This window comes from Sinocyclocheilus anshuiensis, unplaced genomic scaffold (assembly GCF_001515605.1).
Source record: "Sinocyclocheilus anshuiensis isolate Anshui unplaced genomic scaffold, SAMN03320099.WGS_v1.1 scaffold70, whole genome shotgun sequence".
Lineage (NCBI taxonomy): Eukaryota > Metazoa > Chordata > Actinopteri > Cypriniformes > Cyprinidae > Sinocyclocheilus > Sinocyclocheilus anshuiensis.
In genome coordinates this window covers 784,614-800,952 of record NW_015542377.1, presented here as the reverse complement: position 1 = coordinate 800,952, position 16,339 = coordinate 784,614, and the positions used below count along the sequence as shown (strand labels likewise).

At 35.1% G+C, this 16,339-nt stretch overlaps 1 protein-coding gene and 1 pseudogene across 1 annotated transcript; both read right to left on the bottom strand.

The window, feature by feature from the left end:
• The window catches only part of LOC107692365 (leucine-rich repeat-containing protein 40-like), an 8,112-nt pseudogene extending 2,991 nt beyond the window's left edge, over nucleotides 1-5,121 (bottom strand).
• Nucleotides 5,122-6,711: 1,590 nt separating this feature from the next.
• On the bottom strand, nucleotides 6,712-14,474 carry LOC107692364 (melanotransferrin-like). The gene is made up of 16 exons (XM_016491364.1): nucleotides 14,347-14,474; nucleotides 14,007-14,161; nucleotides 13,242-13,341; nucleotides 12,766-12,951; nucleotides 12,523-12,673; nucleotides 12,334-12,401; nucleotides 11,698-11,882; nucleotides 11,388-11,550; nucleotides 11,115-11,266; nucleotides 10,471-10,567; nucleotides 9,849-10,043; nucleotides 9,471-9,624; nucleotides 9,287-9,354; nucleotides 8,232-8,419; nucleotides 7,963-8,155; nucleotides 6,712-7,428 (listed from the first exon to the last, which is right to left on the bottom strand). Exons 1-16 carry the CDS (start codon nucleotides 14,393-14,395, stop codon nucleotides 7,361-7,363), a joined length of 2,172 nt encoding a protein of 723 aa, XP_016346850.1. The 5' UTR covers nucleotides 14,396-14,474; the 3' UTR covers nucleotides 6,712-7,360.
• Between the last annotated feature and the right edge of the window lie 1,865 nt (nucleotides 14,475-16,339).

Here is a 16,339-nt window from a genome sequence, read left to right as displayed (position 1 = left end):
ATATATATATATATATATATATATACTGTATATAATGTGTGTGTGTGTGTGTGTGTGAGAGAGAGTAAAATAGGAATAATTATGCCTGTAATTTCAAAGTGAAGGCTTATAATAAACCCTTCTTTTTTTCCTTTTTTTCCCCCTCTTGAACAACCAGCCAATCACAGTCTTCAAAAGACTGTGTCATAGGGGTCAGCCCCTGTAATTTCAAAGTGAAGGCTTATAATAAACCCTAAAGCACTCTCTTTTTTTCCCCCTCTTGAACAACCAGCCAATCACAGTCTTCAAAAGACTGTGTCATAGGTAGCAACGGGGTCAGCCCCTCCTCACTACCATGAAAATTTTTGTCTTTTCCTCGCTTAGAGTTGCTCTCAGATTGGTCCTGAATTGCTCTTAAGCTAAGACTCGTACGTAGAAATGTTTAAGCTAAATTAGGAGCTCTCTGAGGGGATTCTTAGAATCTTTAAGAAAACGGGCCCAGTTTTTCAAAGTTTTTTCCACTTGGAAAGACAGATTTTCAGTTGAACAGCCTGCACATTTGTTCTCGTTGCCTCATTTTCATGTAAAATATGGAGTCCACAGTTTGCTAGAATCAGAAGGAAACATCACGCTTACTTCAGACTGGTACAGTTGCCAAGTTCTGGTGGCACTTGCATTATATCATTATTGGACAGATCCAGAGTAGACAGCCTATTTAGGGTCTTCATTTGGACTGGATCAATGCCTCCAACTTGATTGTTACTGATTAAAATGGTCTCAAGGGATGAGATGAGGTACAGCACTCCTGGGAATGACTTGAACCTAAAGAGAAATGTAAATTACTATTCAGACCACAAAAAAAAACACACTAAAAGTGTGATATTTAGTCAAACTCGTTTAATATATTTACTCATTTAACATGGTGGGGTGAGAGTGATAATGGGAAAAACTACCTATTAAAAGACAAAATAACACTTCTCATCTTGGTTAAGCCTTCCATCTTCTTTGAGATCAGTAGATTGTTTCTATAAAAAAAAAAGCATTAGTTCAGTGTACTTCATTATGGTAAATTCTGGTAATATATCACTTTTAAGTGACCTCAGAGTTCTTAGTTAAGTCATTATGCTGCTTTTAAGTGACATTTATCAGTGCACAAAATATCTCAAATAAGAAATTTTAGAGAATTTTTTTTGCTAAATTTCCATCCACTATATAATTACTGTAGTTTTTCCCCTCTGTGCCATCTTAAAAATAGCACTCTAGCTAAAGCAGTAAAATGTTGAGAGGATGTGGCAAAAACAGCTCTGAACCACTGAATTAGCAGAATAAAATCTTTTAATCGGAGCCTTAAAAGGACATAAATTAAGTTAAGGATTACCTGAGATCTAAATGTACCAGCTGTTTCAACTTGGAAAAGTCCACTGGAATGGTTGTTAGCTTGTTAAACCCAAGATTAATGTCTGCTAGGGTGTCCTTTAACTCCAAAATTCTGCAGGAAATGAGAGGATATTTTAACTAGGCATTGTAAGTGTTCAGTAAATCAGAAACGCTTCTAATGAGATGGAACGGCCATATGCGTACCTGGGTGGAACTGCCGTCAGCTGATTTTTGCTGATGTTTACGTTTGCCACAGGACTATCATCAACTTCATCAAACACCTCATCTGGGATGGATCCCTCATGTTTCTCGCTAATTAAAAGGCTTTACCATTAAATACACAAAATCCTGCTCTCAAAGTTGCTGCTGATGATTGTTTTCAGAGTTTTGATGGCATGCACATTGATTTTAGCTTGGCTTGGGAGGGTCATTGCTGTTTTTGGCTCTTTTTTCAAGCTTCCATCTGGTTGTTCTACATTTCAAACATGATAAAACCCACAACGATGTTACAAAAGAGAAACTTGGGGGCCGTATCATACTGAAAAACAATACTGTACTAAATCTTTACATGATCATAGACGTACCTTGTATACGACTTCTGAGATATTTTAGGAGTTCACCAGTGCCTTTCTGCAAAGGAGGTACTATAAGATTTTCTGATACATTTCAGACTTTTCCAGTGTTGTATCTGAGAATACTAAGAACAAAATGAAGACAAAAACTAGCTGTGATATGTTGAACACTCACAGTCAGGAGGTCTCTGCGGATCGTCCTCAGTGGATTGCCCTCCAAAGCCAAAGACTTCAGCTTGGGTAACGTGCCAAGTCCACACGGCAGACTGTTTCACCAAAAAGAGAGACTTATTGAAATGATTTTCTTTCTTCTGTAGAACAAATCAGAAGATATGTTGAACATATACCGAGTTATAAAAAGGGATGGTAGTCCATAATTTTGTTCCCAGAACATAGTCCTATATTTTATATATTCCAAAGTATACATACAATAACAAATGCCCAGCACCTGCTGATGTCATTGTTAGTAAGATCCAGGCGCTCCAGGCCTTGCAGTAGGGTTATTTCTTCTGGAAGGTTCTTCACCTTGTTATCTTGGAGCTCCAAGAAACTCAGAGCACTCAGGTGCTTTAAATGGTCTGCCTCCAATACCTCAATCTGGTTGTTCCCACAATGGAGTTCCTTAATACATATAAACAGCCTTGTGTTAGCCTTTTTCTTAAGACAATCACAAAGTATTCTTCCACATGCTTTACCTTGAGTGTTTTACAGCAGTGCAGTTCGGTAAGAAAGCGTAACTTGTTGTGTCTTAATTAAAGCTGTTCGAGGGACTCCATCTGAGCCAGGACAGGAGGAATGCTCTCTATTTGATTCCGGGAACAGTCCAGCATTCTCAGGTCTGTGAGGGTTACCAAAAGAAAGATGAGTTCACGGGTTAACCAATAAACATGACTCTCATGGAAACTGCTACTGTCAAAACATACTTTTCATTTCACTGATGGCAGGAGGGAGACTCTTGAGCTTGTTGCAGGACAAATTCAATGTCACAAGATTTTTCAGGTTTGCCAGGCTTTCTGGAATGTCCATTAGATGATTGTTGGAGAGATCCTTTTAGAGGAAAAAAAAAAAGAGTAGGAAAGAACTAAATAATGGGAATACTAAAGTATTTAGTATCACAGCAACATCATTGATTTAACAAATTATCATACTGCAGTTGATTATTTCACATAGACATACACTACCGTGCAAAAGTTTGAGATAAGTACGTTTTTTTATAAACAAAGAAATTAAATAAATTAATACTTATACAAGGATGCATTAAATTGATCAAAAGTGGCAGTAAATACATTTATAATGTTACAACATTGTTCTAAATAAATGAACTTTTTATTCATTAAAGAATCCCAAAAATACGTAACACTGCTTCCACAAAAATATGAAAAAGCAACAGTTTTCAACATTGATAATAATAAAAATGTCCAATTCAGCATATTAGAATGATTTCTGAAGCATGTGACACTGAAGACTAGATTAATTCAGCTTTGCCATTACAGGAATAAACTGCATTTATAAACATTCAAATATCAAACAGTTACTTTAAATAGTATTAATATTTCACAATATATTACAAATAAATCAAATAAATGCATTGCAGCCTTGGTGAGCATAAGAGACTTCTTTCAAAAACAATTTTTTTTTAATCTTACTGACCCAAAACTTTTGAAAAGTAGTGCATATCTATGTTGAATGAGAGATATTAATACTATCTCTGGATCTAGGCTTTTATGATGCTGTTGGAAAGTTAGCGTTTATGTGCCATATACTGTAGTTTGTTGCTAGTCAAGACAAGATCTCAGTCACTTACAAGATCATCTAAATTAACCAGCTGCCCCGAATCCTGAGGAATCTGTTCGATCAGATTCTGTTGCAGATGAAGACATCGCAGGTTTGTAAGTCTCCAAAGACCCGAAGGCAATTCCGTCAGTTTATTGTGACTACAGAGAGGATCGAGTATTATGACACAAGGTTTACACTCAAAAGATATCACTTCGTAGACAGTGTTGCCTCCATCAGTACCTCAGTATGAGCTTCTGTCGTTGCTCTAGATCTCTAATAGAATCAGGCAGTGAGCTTAGTTGATTGTCATGGATCTGGAAAAAGGCAGCAAAGAAAGCAGATATATCTAGACCAAATTTAGACACTCAAAAATGGGAAATTAAAATACTAAGGCATTATGATTTTTTTTTTTTTTTCAAAAAAAGTAATGTGTGGTTTATAGGAGTAGTTACATTGATTTAACCACAGGAGAGTAGCCATCCATGTCCTTGTGTATATTTATGTATATGTATTCATTAAGGAATGGAATAAAAAGTGTTGACATGCAGTGTTTAGATTGTAAAAACATTCTCAAACAAAATGAGATATGCAAAAACCTACATCCAGGACAACCAGGGAAGGGAGGAGTTTGACGTCTTCAGAGAGGCTCTGGAGTTTGTTGGAAGACAGCAGAAGTTTGGTCAGATCTGTCCGTTCCCACCACCGATCTGCAGCTCCAAATGACAAGTTCTGCTGAGCTTCCTGAGGTGTGTCAATGTTCAGCCTCCACACGCTCTGAGGAACTGAACCCAAATACATGATGAGCACACTTACTGTAGAATCGTACAGAAATTCACCACGGTAAACATTTCATCCCGCAATACACAACTGCTGTTGTTACTGTATGCAAGTCATGATAAGATCTCATTCAAACTTTTTGGACAGAAACAAAACCTTTGGCATTTTAATGTATTTTTCCATGACATGAAATGTTTACCGTGGTGAATTTTTTAAATTATATTATATCTGCTCATGTTTTTTTTTTTTTTTGGAGCCACAAACTATGGTTGCTATATTTTTTGTGAATGTAAGTTAACGTTAGTGCACTGATGTCGGATAGTGTTTTTCTAGTACTACCTTCAGTTTTTTGTTTTGTTTTGTTTTTTATATTTGAAAAACACATATTTTAAAACAAATATTTGATATTATTATATATATTTTTATTTTATATTACTATTCTTACCTTCAGTTAGACCGCGCCCGGATAGATTGAGTTGCCCGCTCTTTCTAGCAGCTTTCAGTAATCCATACGGGACAGGACAGTCTTCTTTCTCCTGTCTGAATCCCGCTCTAGAGTCCACATGTGCCCCTCGTTTGAAACGAGACATGAATGCGAAATGATGATACTAAAACACCTGTGAACATGAATGAGGTTGTAGTGTTGTTAAGTAAATAAGGGACCTCCGATTTTTAAAAATAAAAGTCCCGAGGAAAGAAAGTTGCTTTCACCGTGAGGCATTCAAATATAAATAGTAAGTAATTACAGATACATATAAGAAACATTACTTACACTTTCAGCTCCCAATATTTTTGATATTAAAGAAAGAAAGAAAGAAAGAAAGAAAGAAAGAAAGAAAGAAAGAAAGAAAGAAAGAAAGAGAAAGTAATTTTTTACCCTTTTCTTATGCTGTGTTATGAAGCTTTATGGATGTACAGTACACATAATGACCCATTAAGGCCAAATGTGGAATCCAGTATGGTAATATGATCAGCAGATGGTGCTGCATTATAAGTGAACACAGACAACAGCTGTTATGCAGCCAGACTCCGTGATATAACCACTCACTGTATAAGATAATAATAGGGTAGATGTAGCTTTTAAAAACGTTTTTGTTTAATATATTAAAGTAAAAATATTATATTTAAGAAAAATGTGTCATTTCAATATTATTATTATTATTACTACTACATAAATAACAAATCTTTTTAACATATGTTTGAGTAGTTCAAGCTTTATGCATACTGCACTTGAATATATGTTAAATTACATATATATAATAATTATTATAACGCGGACACTGGACTTAAGCATCTCAAAAACTCTCAAAAACAGATCTGGACTCAAATAAAATGGACATCTGGACAATTTTCAAATAACACAGACCAATGAAAACCTCTTCAATCTTCAATCTTCTTTAGTCAGTAATAAATAATAAACATGTTTTATCATTTGCCTGCCAATCATTAAGTCATTATGCTGCAGCAAAGCAGTGATGAACAGCAACACACATTTTAAGATGCTTCTTTATTTAAAATAAGTGATACGTGTTGTGATACTTGAGCAGACGCACTGGCCTGGCAACTAAATATTAGTTATATCTCAATCATTTCATCAAGAAATTGCAAGACAAAGCAGGTATTAATGTAGGACAATCATGTGTCAGCACATATACACTGATATGGTATCTGAACAAATAAAAATAAATCTCTCAAAGAAACACATCAGAAAGCAAGAAAGCAAGGAAGTGATACTATGTTAAACAATGTATAAATCATCTGCTGGAGCTCCACTGTGGGTTTTAGACAAAAGATTCTTGTTAAGCCCCATTTGCTCGGAATTGATTTTTGAGCAAAAGTTATTTATCTTGCAGTGTACTTTCATCTCACTCACATGATCTGTATGTATCATTTTTGGAATTTATAACAAGTTTCTATCACAAAGAAAGGCAAGCAAATTGTCACCTTGCTAGTACACAGTTTGAGAACATTGCTTAGTAAATGGAATTTAACACTTGCATTGCAACAACACTAACTAAATGCTGAAACAAAAGGTCTGTAATGGACAATGTTGCAACATAACAGACTGCACAAGCACTGGAATGATCTATTTCTCCCCAGATATGAAAGCATCGCTGAGTTTATCACAATTCAAGAGCTTATTTAATCTCAATGGCTACTTATTGTATTGGCCAAAAAATATTTGGGATTTTAAATGCATGAGAACAATATGTTGTTGATTTAAGCACGTAAGAACAAAAACTAATAACAGACTAAAAATGTCTTCTGCTTTCAGATCTGTTAGAATACAAGAGGAAAGGAACCTTTCAGTAGTACAACTCCAGTGCATGCTGCATTCAATGGCATGATAGTAGTTAAAAAATCAGCAAAGAGGAAAATGCTAGACACAGCATATTCCCTGATATGGCATGTGCCTTCAAGTAGTTCATAACATAATAAAATGTCAGTTTTAAAAGCTGCAATAAACATTGTGCAATAAATATGTAACAGGCAAAGCATATGCACTGATATGGCTATTGCCCTCAGCAATTTCAGAGTAGAAATAATACAAATGGTCATAACAATAAACCAGCGTTGGTTTAAACTTGGTTTAAAGAAAGACTTTAGCCAACTCTTTGCAATTCCTAATTTAAGACAGTCCTCAAAATTATCCTAGACCCACTTATCTTATCAGCCGTACTAGAAGCGTACTATGTACTATGTACCATTACAATCCCAGATAAAAGGCATTGCTATTGCTTAAGCATATTGTAGTTTTAGATTTAGACGTTTTATTTGAACTTGAATCATCTAAATAATAGAAATATCAGCATGTGTATGAAGGTCAGAGTCAAGAAGGGATGAAGTCACCGGGACCCCTGCTGTGGCTGGCAGACCCGCTACAAAGCCAACAGAGACACCAGGAAGCTCATAATGGACATCAGCAATAGTGAGGATGGGGAAAACACTGTAAGAGAAATCAAGCGTAGCGTTAGTTCTGGCAGGTCACGTTAGTCAAGCTCGCATCAGCTGACTCTCAGCTGATCCCCATCTACCTATAGGAATACGACACCTATCTAAGCATTCATATATAAGGTCCCTCAGTATTATCAGCAGTTTTCGCATTGCTCAATAGCTAATTACCCTCCTCCATCCCCAACTCCTCCTCTGTCAGTCAGGATTCAGCCTTCTGATTATCCTTTGAATCTCTTCTTTTTAATTCTTTCAAATAATTTTTTTTTTATGACACATTATTAGCATTATTTCTTCCTTCCTTTCTTATTTTTTTTTATTTGTTTGTGCTCATGTTTTATTTATTGATTTTTACTTTTTTAAAGAAATTATTTTAATTTATTATTTTTGCACATCTAAACAAACAAGAGACTAGTAGAGAGCAATAGAATTAAAGATAGTGAAAGAGACATGAGAAGACACACACACACACACACACACACACACACACACACATTTATATGCAGGCCTACATGCAGATTGCCAGTACCTGTTGATGAAGCTGAACACTCCATGGCTATTACAGCATCCAGGTAGCTCTGGCCAAGCCACTCCTCATAAGTCTTCCTCTCTCCCACGCCAATTAAAGTGATAGTTGAGTCCTTGAAAATCAGGTCGGATCCCTCATAGGGTTTGGAGTCAAACATCTTGAAGCCTGAGGCAGCATTAACTCCAAAGAAATTCTGAAAGATGCAAACCAAAAAGTCCTAAAAACAAGGCCATTTTCAAATGACCCTGAAAAATGACATTTGGATTTACTTGGGCTTTGTCCAGGAGGCCAAAGATGACGTGGTGGTTGGTATCGGGTCTTATCATAACAGCGTGAGAAGGGACACGGGCCAGGTTGCACTTAGTGTACTGAGTGACTTCAGCACGAGACTCCTGAGAGCAAAGCAGCTGAAATTCATGGGAATCCAGGTGTACCGCCCAAAAATCTGTATTGTTTCCTGGAAATAACAAGTCTGACATGAGAGAACTACTAGAGACTTTTACACACAAAGTAATGGTCTGCTTGCTGTATGTAAAATGCATAAGTGAACCTTTCAGTTTATAGTCCTAAACCCAGAAAAGAATGAGCATTTTCAAGCCATGGGTTTTCTCTGGAATTTCTTTTGTGTTTTTTGAATAGTAGTTTTCATTTTTTCTTAGTTTTCTCTCACACGTATTGTTAATCACATACAGTACCTTATTTTACTCATAAATCAAAAACTGCTATTCTAAAAATTAGAAATATAAATTATAGACCAGTTCTAACCATTCACATTTTTTTAAAGATCATGTGATGACATCTTTTAAAATTAGCTTTTAATTATTACATTTAGTTTCTTAGTCATTATTATTATTATTATTATTATTATTAATGTTGTTATTATTATTATTACTATTATTACTACTATTACTTGTTGTTGTTGTTGTTGTTGTTTAATTCAAAATTTATTAGAAACTATTAACATATTTCCTCTTTTATAATTCTATGCTTTTGTTTACGCTATTGTCTTATTTTATAGTTAGGTTTTTATTTATTTACTTTTTTGTGTTTTTTTTCTTTATATTCTGACCTGTAAGGTCATTTTTTTAAACAAAAGGTGCTATAAAAATAAAATGTATTATTATTAGTAGTAGTATTGGTATTATTATTATTATTATTATTATTATTATTGAAAATTCCTGAGGGAATCCATGGCAAATTACCCCTCTGGTTTGGCCTACAAATTAACATTACAAATGACTGAACAGCTCTATAAAGAAGATGTTTAAAGTATTTTATTATTATTATTATTAAAAATGGCTTAATCCAACAGAGAACTTTTTACCATCTGTGTTCTGGAATACAGTGGAATGTTTGACAAAGGCCACATCACCATGATCTTCAACAAGGCACCTGCAAATATAAACACAGACCATGCTAAAATATTTAGTTGCTATGCAAATACTCAATTGGTAAAACACAAATTAGCACCAAATCTTTCAGATCTTTTGTGCAGTATAGTGGATTACCTGAAGGCTCCATCGTAACCATCGTATAGGTCCTTTCCTTTTTCACACTTGTTCTGACCACTGGAGTCTCCAATGCACTGCTCACACAGGTTACTGGGGAAACCTTTCTGATTGGCTCCAGGTACACAGGCTGATTCAAAGAACTCCCCAGCCGCTAAAGCAGAATCACACTCTCATTACAATGATTTTGCTATTTATATAGCAGAACAACATACTACTTTCAGTTCAGCATGTGACCTTTTTTCTTTGTGGGAAATAGTGGACATTTGTGATAACTGATTCAAATTACAAATAACAATTTGAGTAAAAAGCTGAAAGCTTTTCAGTGTCGTTTTAGATTTTAGGACCCCAATGGTATGTGTGCACTACATGTCCTACCTTGGGCCACTTGGCATGTCTGCGGTCTGATGATGCCTCTTTCTATTAGCAGACCCATGGGAATGTTCCAGCCTGCAGTCCTTCCATAACCTGTGTGACAGGAGCGCTTGCTCTTGAGGTCACTGAATCTCTGGATGTCTCTGTTGCTCTTCCTCAGCACAGCCACAGCATAATAAATACTTCCGTCAGTGTCTCCTAAGACAGAGAATCACAATGGCTTGTGAAAATGAATAATCATTTATGAATAAAACAGCTGCTGAAAATCTTTCCCAAACACAAAACAGTTACCCAGTGAGCACATTTTGAATGTTTACTTTGTACTATACTCAAGTGACTTCATAAATTTATTATGAATTATTAATGTATAATATAATTAATTAATATGTATTAATTATACAAATGTATTAATATAATGAATCATATTTCTGCCTTCTTTTCTAAATTCTATCATTTTTAGTTTGGTTTTTATTTATTTACTTTTTGTTATGCTTTCCTTTTTTCTAAAATGTTCTTTCACTTTTTAAATGTCTACTTTTTTCAATAATGTATTCAATCATTTTAAATAAAATGCATGGAAGCATATTAGTTAAGTCAAAGTACATGGACAGTGTATGGCTCTAACCTGTGTAACTCTCCCCAACAGCAGGTATCAAACCAAAACTCTTCCCCGCTGTGTAGATGTAACCTCCGTCAAGAGTGATGGCATCAGCTTCCTTGTTCTGGAGGAAAAGAGTCTCATTCAAATAAAGCACAGTGATTGCCCACTTTTTCAGCGGCCTTGGGTTTATACAAATCTGTTTCTTCATGGTGAAAATGAATGGAATTTTTAGTCTCGGAACTTGACTGTTGTGATGTATTACAGATTTTAGTAAGGGAAACTATGAGTATAAAGGCTTGTTCACATCAAGGACAATAACTAATGATAACGATAGACATAGTTTTAAAAATCGTTCTGAATTTAAAAGAATAGCAGAGTCCACACCTTAACTACAGTGTAAAGGCTTAGATGAACGATATTGTTGGAATCACTTTCGGATTGATTTTTTTTTTTTTTTCAAATGAAGAATGATAAAAATATCGACAGCCAGAATCCATCTAAAGAACTTGTGCATTTAAACTGACAGACGACATAGCAGTGCAGGCTTATAATAAACAGAATATCATGCGATGGTGTGTATGATATAGTTATCATTATAGTTATCGTTTTTGGTGTGAACAGGTATGAATAAGAGAGTTTGGTATTTAAATATCTCTTGATTGTCATACTTGTACTTTCTTCATACAGTCCTCCACAGATGCACCATAGATACACTGAATATCGGGAATTAAATTTTTGCTTTTGAAAGCCACAGCCATGTCTGCACATTTTTGCTGCTCTCCATGAGACAGGACACACCAGCGTAGTTGAGAGGGAACATCTACACACACCCATCACAGAGAAACACAGACTTTGAGCACAATGTAAAGAAATAAAAATAGAATGCATAGCGTTGCTGCATTTCAAATTTAAATTTTTGATTGTTTGATGAAGATGCACACCTGACTCTGAGCAGTCCATAGCTCTCAGTATGTAATAGTATTGGCCCATCCATTCAATGTAGTTTTCATTTCCAGCTTGGATAAATGTGGTTGAAGCGTCACTGAACAACAAGTTTGTTCCATCAAAGCCTGCTGAGGAGAACATGGGGAACCCAGACTTTTGCTAAAGAGAAACACACACACAAACACATTTAAATGAAACCATCCCATTGAAATAAAATGTACAATTTGTATTTACTCTATTACATAATCCTAATAAATGACAATTTCAAAAATGTCAAACTCCTCCAGTATTACTAAAGGATCATACCAGTCCCTCACGCAACATGTTGTAAACCACTGAACTGCTGATGTCAGTGTGGACAACAATCCCCCTCGATGGGACTCGAGCCAGATGGCATTTCTCATAATCTCTGACTGGACTGCGGGTGCCGTCCCGACACAGGAGCTGATAGTCCTCAGAGTGCAAGCCTTGAGCCCATGATTCGCCCTGACCTGAGACACCAAGTTAAAAGATTTATTATTAACTCATACACAGATGATAATCTATCACTTATCCCACTTCCTGTATAATTACTATACTTCTTAGCATATCAGAACTATAACCCTTTCTTTCACTTTATTTGCTTTGAATCACAAACATACTCTTCCTGTGCAAAGACGCTCCAACCATAATATTAACTATATTATACTATTAACAGAAACTGAGGAATTATTTTTGATTTGTAAATTAATCTGATAATCTGCTGCCATGGTAATATACTGTATCTATTTACATTTATATGTGTATATGATTTCATGTTGCATCTTAATGTTATGCTTTTAGCATTTTAATTAAGTTTATTTTTAATTAAGATTAATTATACTTTATGTTATACTATTATATTAATTAATTATATTATTATTAATATAATGAATTATATTAAGGTGAGTATAGCACATTTACCATCAGTATTCTCGCTTACAGTTGTGTGCTTCACAAAGGCGACATCACCTGCATTCTCAACCAAGCACCTGTGAAGTCCAAAACAACAGTTAAGTGACACACTGAGAATATTTCTCATTTTCCAAGCTGTAACTGCACCAGCTATGTTTCAGTATAGTATGCTTTTAATTTTTTTAATAAATATGGTACCTGAATGATCCATTATATGCATAATACTGCTCTTCAATGCTTTCGTCACACTTATATTTTCCTGTTTTATCTCCCACACACAGCTGACACAGGGACGGAGGGTCATCTTTAGCCCCCGGGATACAGCTGGCGTTAAAGAAGTCAGCAACCCCTAAAAAGCCAAGATAAGCCACAAGATACTTTTTCATCTGAAAAAGACAGTCTGACAATTTAAGATGTGCTGCACCAAGAGCAGTGGAGTACCTTGAGGGATGTTGCAGCCCATGGCTGACATCATTCCACTGTCAATCAAATACCCCAGAGGGACAGTCCAGCCAGCTGTGCGGTGCTTGCCAGTGTGACAAGACTTCTTCCCCTTCAGATTGTTGATGTTGATGGCTGAATTTGCCCTTTTAACCACAGCAACACCGTAGTATGTTATTCCTTTCCCTGTGGCCGTTAAGAGAAGAACAGTTGTAAAACTTTATTGACGAGTTGTTTTTTAATGACTAGTTGCATTCCCATACAAAACAATGCATAGTCCATAACATCACTACTTATAACTTTTATTGTATTTTTTTATAATCAAATACAGATACAGCCATCATTCGTTAATAATCAATCTAATGTTGCTGTTGACACTTAATTATATCCTTAATCACTGCTTTTCATTTCAAAGGCAGAGTTCAGAGGTTCAACTTGCATAATCTGGTATCTACAGCTCCAAAAGAAGAACATACCATCTGCTCCAGATTCTCCAGCTGCAATTTTGAACCTGGCTTGCTTGCCAATGTCGTATATTTCGTTAGCACTAGCTGAAAAGGCTTCAACTTCTTTTTTCTGTCAAAAGCAATATTGCAACTTAATTATTGAACATTTTACATAAAGAAAATGATTTCAGTGTACTTTGCAAATAAAATGAACAGACAAAAGACTACAAAGCACGCTGAGCAGGGACATATTATCATTGTATGTTTTTGATTAATTCTCTGTGTGGCAGAAAAGCTTCTTAATCTGAACCTTGGAGTTTTCTGTGATGCTACAACCCCCATAAACATAACTGTATTAAAACATTTTTTTTTGTTAATAATTTCAACGTGAATATTATAACTATGTAAACACAGTTAAGCACAACAATTTTTTTTCCAGATAAAGTTACAAATATTTTTTGTTCTATAAAAGTGATACAATTTAGAATTTTAATGTTTAAGCAAAACAAAATTCTTAAAATACAACCATGATTTTCTCAAAAAAAATAAAATAAACACTATTTGGACTGCCACAAGTAAAATTTAATTTATCACATGCACATTTGCGTCACAGTAAAAAAAAATATTGTAGACGATAGATAAGATAGATTTTAATTTTTTTTTTTAATGTTTCAAAAACTTTTCTTTTTTTTTTTACTTTGTTGTTGTTAGGAACATTCCATTTTATCATGTTGCACACATTATGGGAACCTTACTTTGACAGATAGACAGAGAGACAGACAGACAGAGACTTACGGTTAGTTTTTGAGCGCATTCGGCTTTAGATGAGACGCGGACGCACTGTAGCGCTGGTCGAATTGCAGCACTGGTGAAGGCCTGAGATATTGCTTTACATTTGGACTCCTCCGCAGAAGAAATAGTGCACCATCTTATCGTACTCTGCCCTGATACTGGACGAAGTTATTTATAATATTATCACCATTATTTTTAGCCTTCCACCTACATCTCCAAAAGAGTCTCAGATTCATACCGTTGTTTACATAATTAAAAACATACATTTCTTACAGCTATAATAGTTAAACACAGAGATAGAAATCACGTTTTCCCCTTCATATTAACTTAAAATGTTTCTTACCATAATGCGTGATGGCTAACAGAATGCTTAGAAAAGCCCAGGTGTCCATCTCTGACTCAAGAGTGCGCAGCTGTTAGTGTGTTGTAGCTTTATATCTGAGAGTCTGTCTGAGTCTGAAGTCCAAAACACGACTCAGCACTTCCACATAACTAGACGTTAAATTGTATCTTAATCATAAAAGATACGTGCAGTCAAATTCAGGATTTATAGACTATAATGTGACCAGATATGAGGACTGAGGAATGGCACGTCCAAGAGACGGGCGGAGGTCCAAGGTGCACACAGAGGGGTCTTTCATTTTTGGAAACTCCACCTTTTTCCATAAGGGGGGGGGGGGAAACAAGTCTCGGAATCAAGAACAGTGTCACATAGGACCCAGGTAAAATAACTTTTAACCTTGAAAAAAGAGCAAATGACAATCAAACTTAATTTGATTAGGTTAGAAAACGAAGACAAAAAGTGTTTAGACACATCATTTTCTGTATATTTAGTTTTTTCGCTAAAGTGTCCAAAATTGTCCAAACAATAGGTTTTCGAGCAACTATGCAGGCTATATGAATAAAACGATAGAGATAGACACTTATTGACTAAGTATTAAAAGTCATAATTTGATTTTGGCTGACTTACGACTTTATTGCATCCATTGTAATGATAATTTTACTGTCATAATAAAGTGTCACACCATTACACAAACATCTGTTAGCTCCTGCCTAGAGGTGTTATGGCCATAGTGAATTGTGACTGTGATTTAATGTTATTTTACAACAGGATGCAAACATGTTAAACAAAGACAAATACAGCACAATTATACAATACAGCGCACTTTATGGTGGCAGTGTTTTCTCCAGCTCTTCTGGGGCCAGTTGCATAAACATAGACACTATGTTAAGATTGTGTCTTAAGAACTAATTTGACCAACTAGCAGTTAGCCAAGAGATAATCAGTCTCACTTTTCTGATTAAAACTGACTTGAAACAGTATGACCAGTCTAGAAGAAAACAACTTAGATGGTATCACGTTATAAAGGGTTTATAAAGGTGTTAATAAATGACTAATAACTCGCTTACAAATGCATTATAAATCATTGATATGCAGTTATAAATGCATGAATAAAAGGATGATTTTGATGCAATACCTGCCAAATAATGAGCCATTTTTAACTCACATGTTAGAAATGCTTAACAAATATATTTATTAATACTTATTTACATGTGAACCATTTATTAATTAATTACAAACGTTAGTAACATGTGAAAGCAAACCTTAATGTAAAGTGATCACCTGTGAACCATTTATTAATGAGCTATAAACATTAGTAACCTGTAAAAGTTAACCTTAATGTAAAGTGAACACCGGTGTACCATTTATTGATAAGCTATAAAGGTTAGTAACCTGTGAAAGTGAACCTTAATGTAATGTGAACATCTGTGAACCAGTTATTAATGAGTTATAAACGATAATAACATCTAAAAGTGAACCTTAATGTCAAGTGATCACCTGTGAACCATTTATTAATAAGCTATAAACGTTAGTAACCTGTGAAAGTGTTTTTGAATTTGTGTTATGGATGGTTGTCACTGTCATTTTAGTACTTAAAAAACCTGGTACCGTAACGTTTTAATTTTTCTAGTACCGACTTGGTACCGAAATACCGGGTCTTTTGACAACACTAGTGCTCACTGTACATATTGTGCTCATAACACAATTTACTTTATGATATAAACTACAATATAAAAGTTAAAACTTAAGAATTCATTTAAACTTTGATTTCATATAAAGTCTCAGCTTTCACAGCTTACTAGATATATCGCTAGCTATTAATAGTCTGACACTGGTGGCTAATTAAGCTGTTAACATAAATCTAAAAATGACCAAAAACATACAGAAACAACTGTTCAGTCTTACATGTTAAAGATAATACCCCGAGATCTGTTTTTATCACTGTGCAACGGTTTGTAGATGCCCAAGCTGCCGACGAGTCAGGGATGTTTTC

What these genes read in the sequence shown, in the direction of transcription:
- LOC107692364 (XM_016491364.1), bottom strand. Translation starts at nt 14,395, where the DNA reads ATGGACACCTGGGCTTTTCTAAGCATTCTGTTAGCCATCACGCATTAT. An exon ending in GTTAGCCATCACGCATTATG is followed by an intron (nt 14,162 to 14,346) that starts GTAAGAAACATT and finishes AACTTCGTCCAG; the next exon opens with TATCAGGGCAGAGTACGATA. An exon ending in ACATGTTGCGTGAGGGACTG is followed by an intron (nt 11,551 to 11,697) that starts GTATGATCCTTT and finishes GTTTCTCTTTAG; the next exon opens with CAAAAGTCTGGGTTCCCCAT.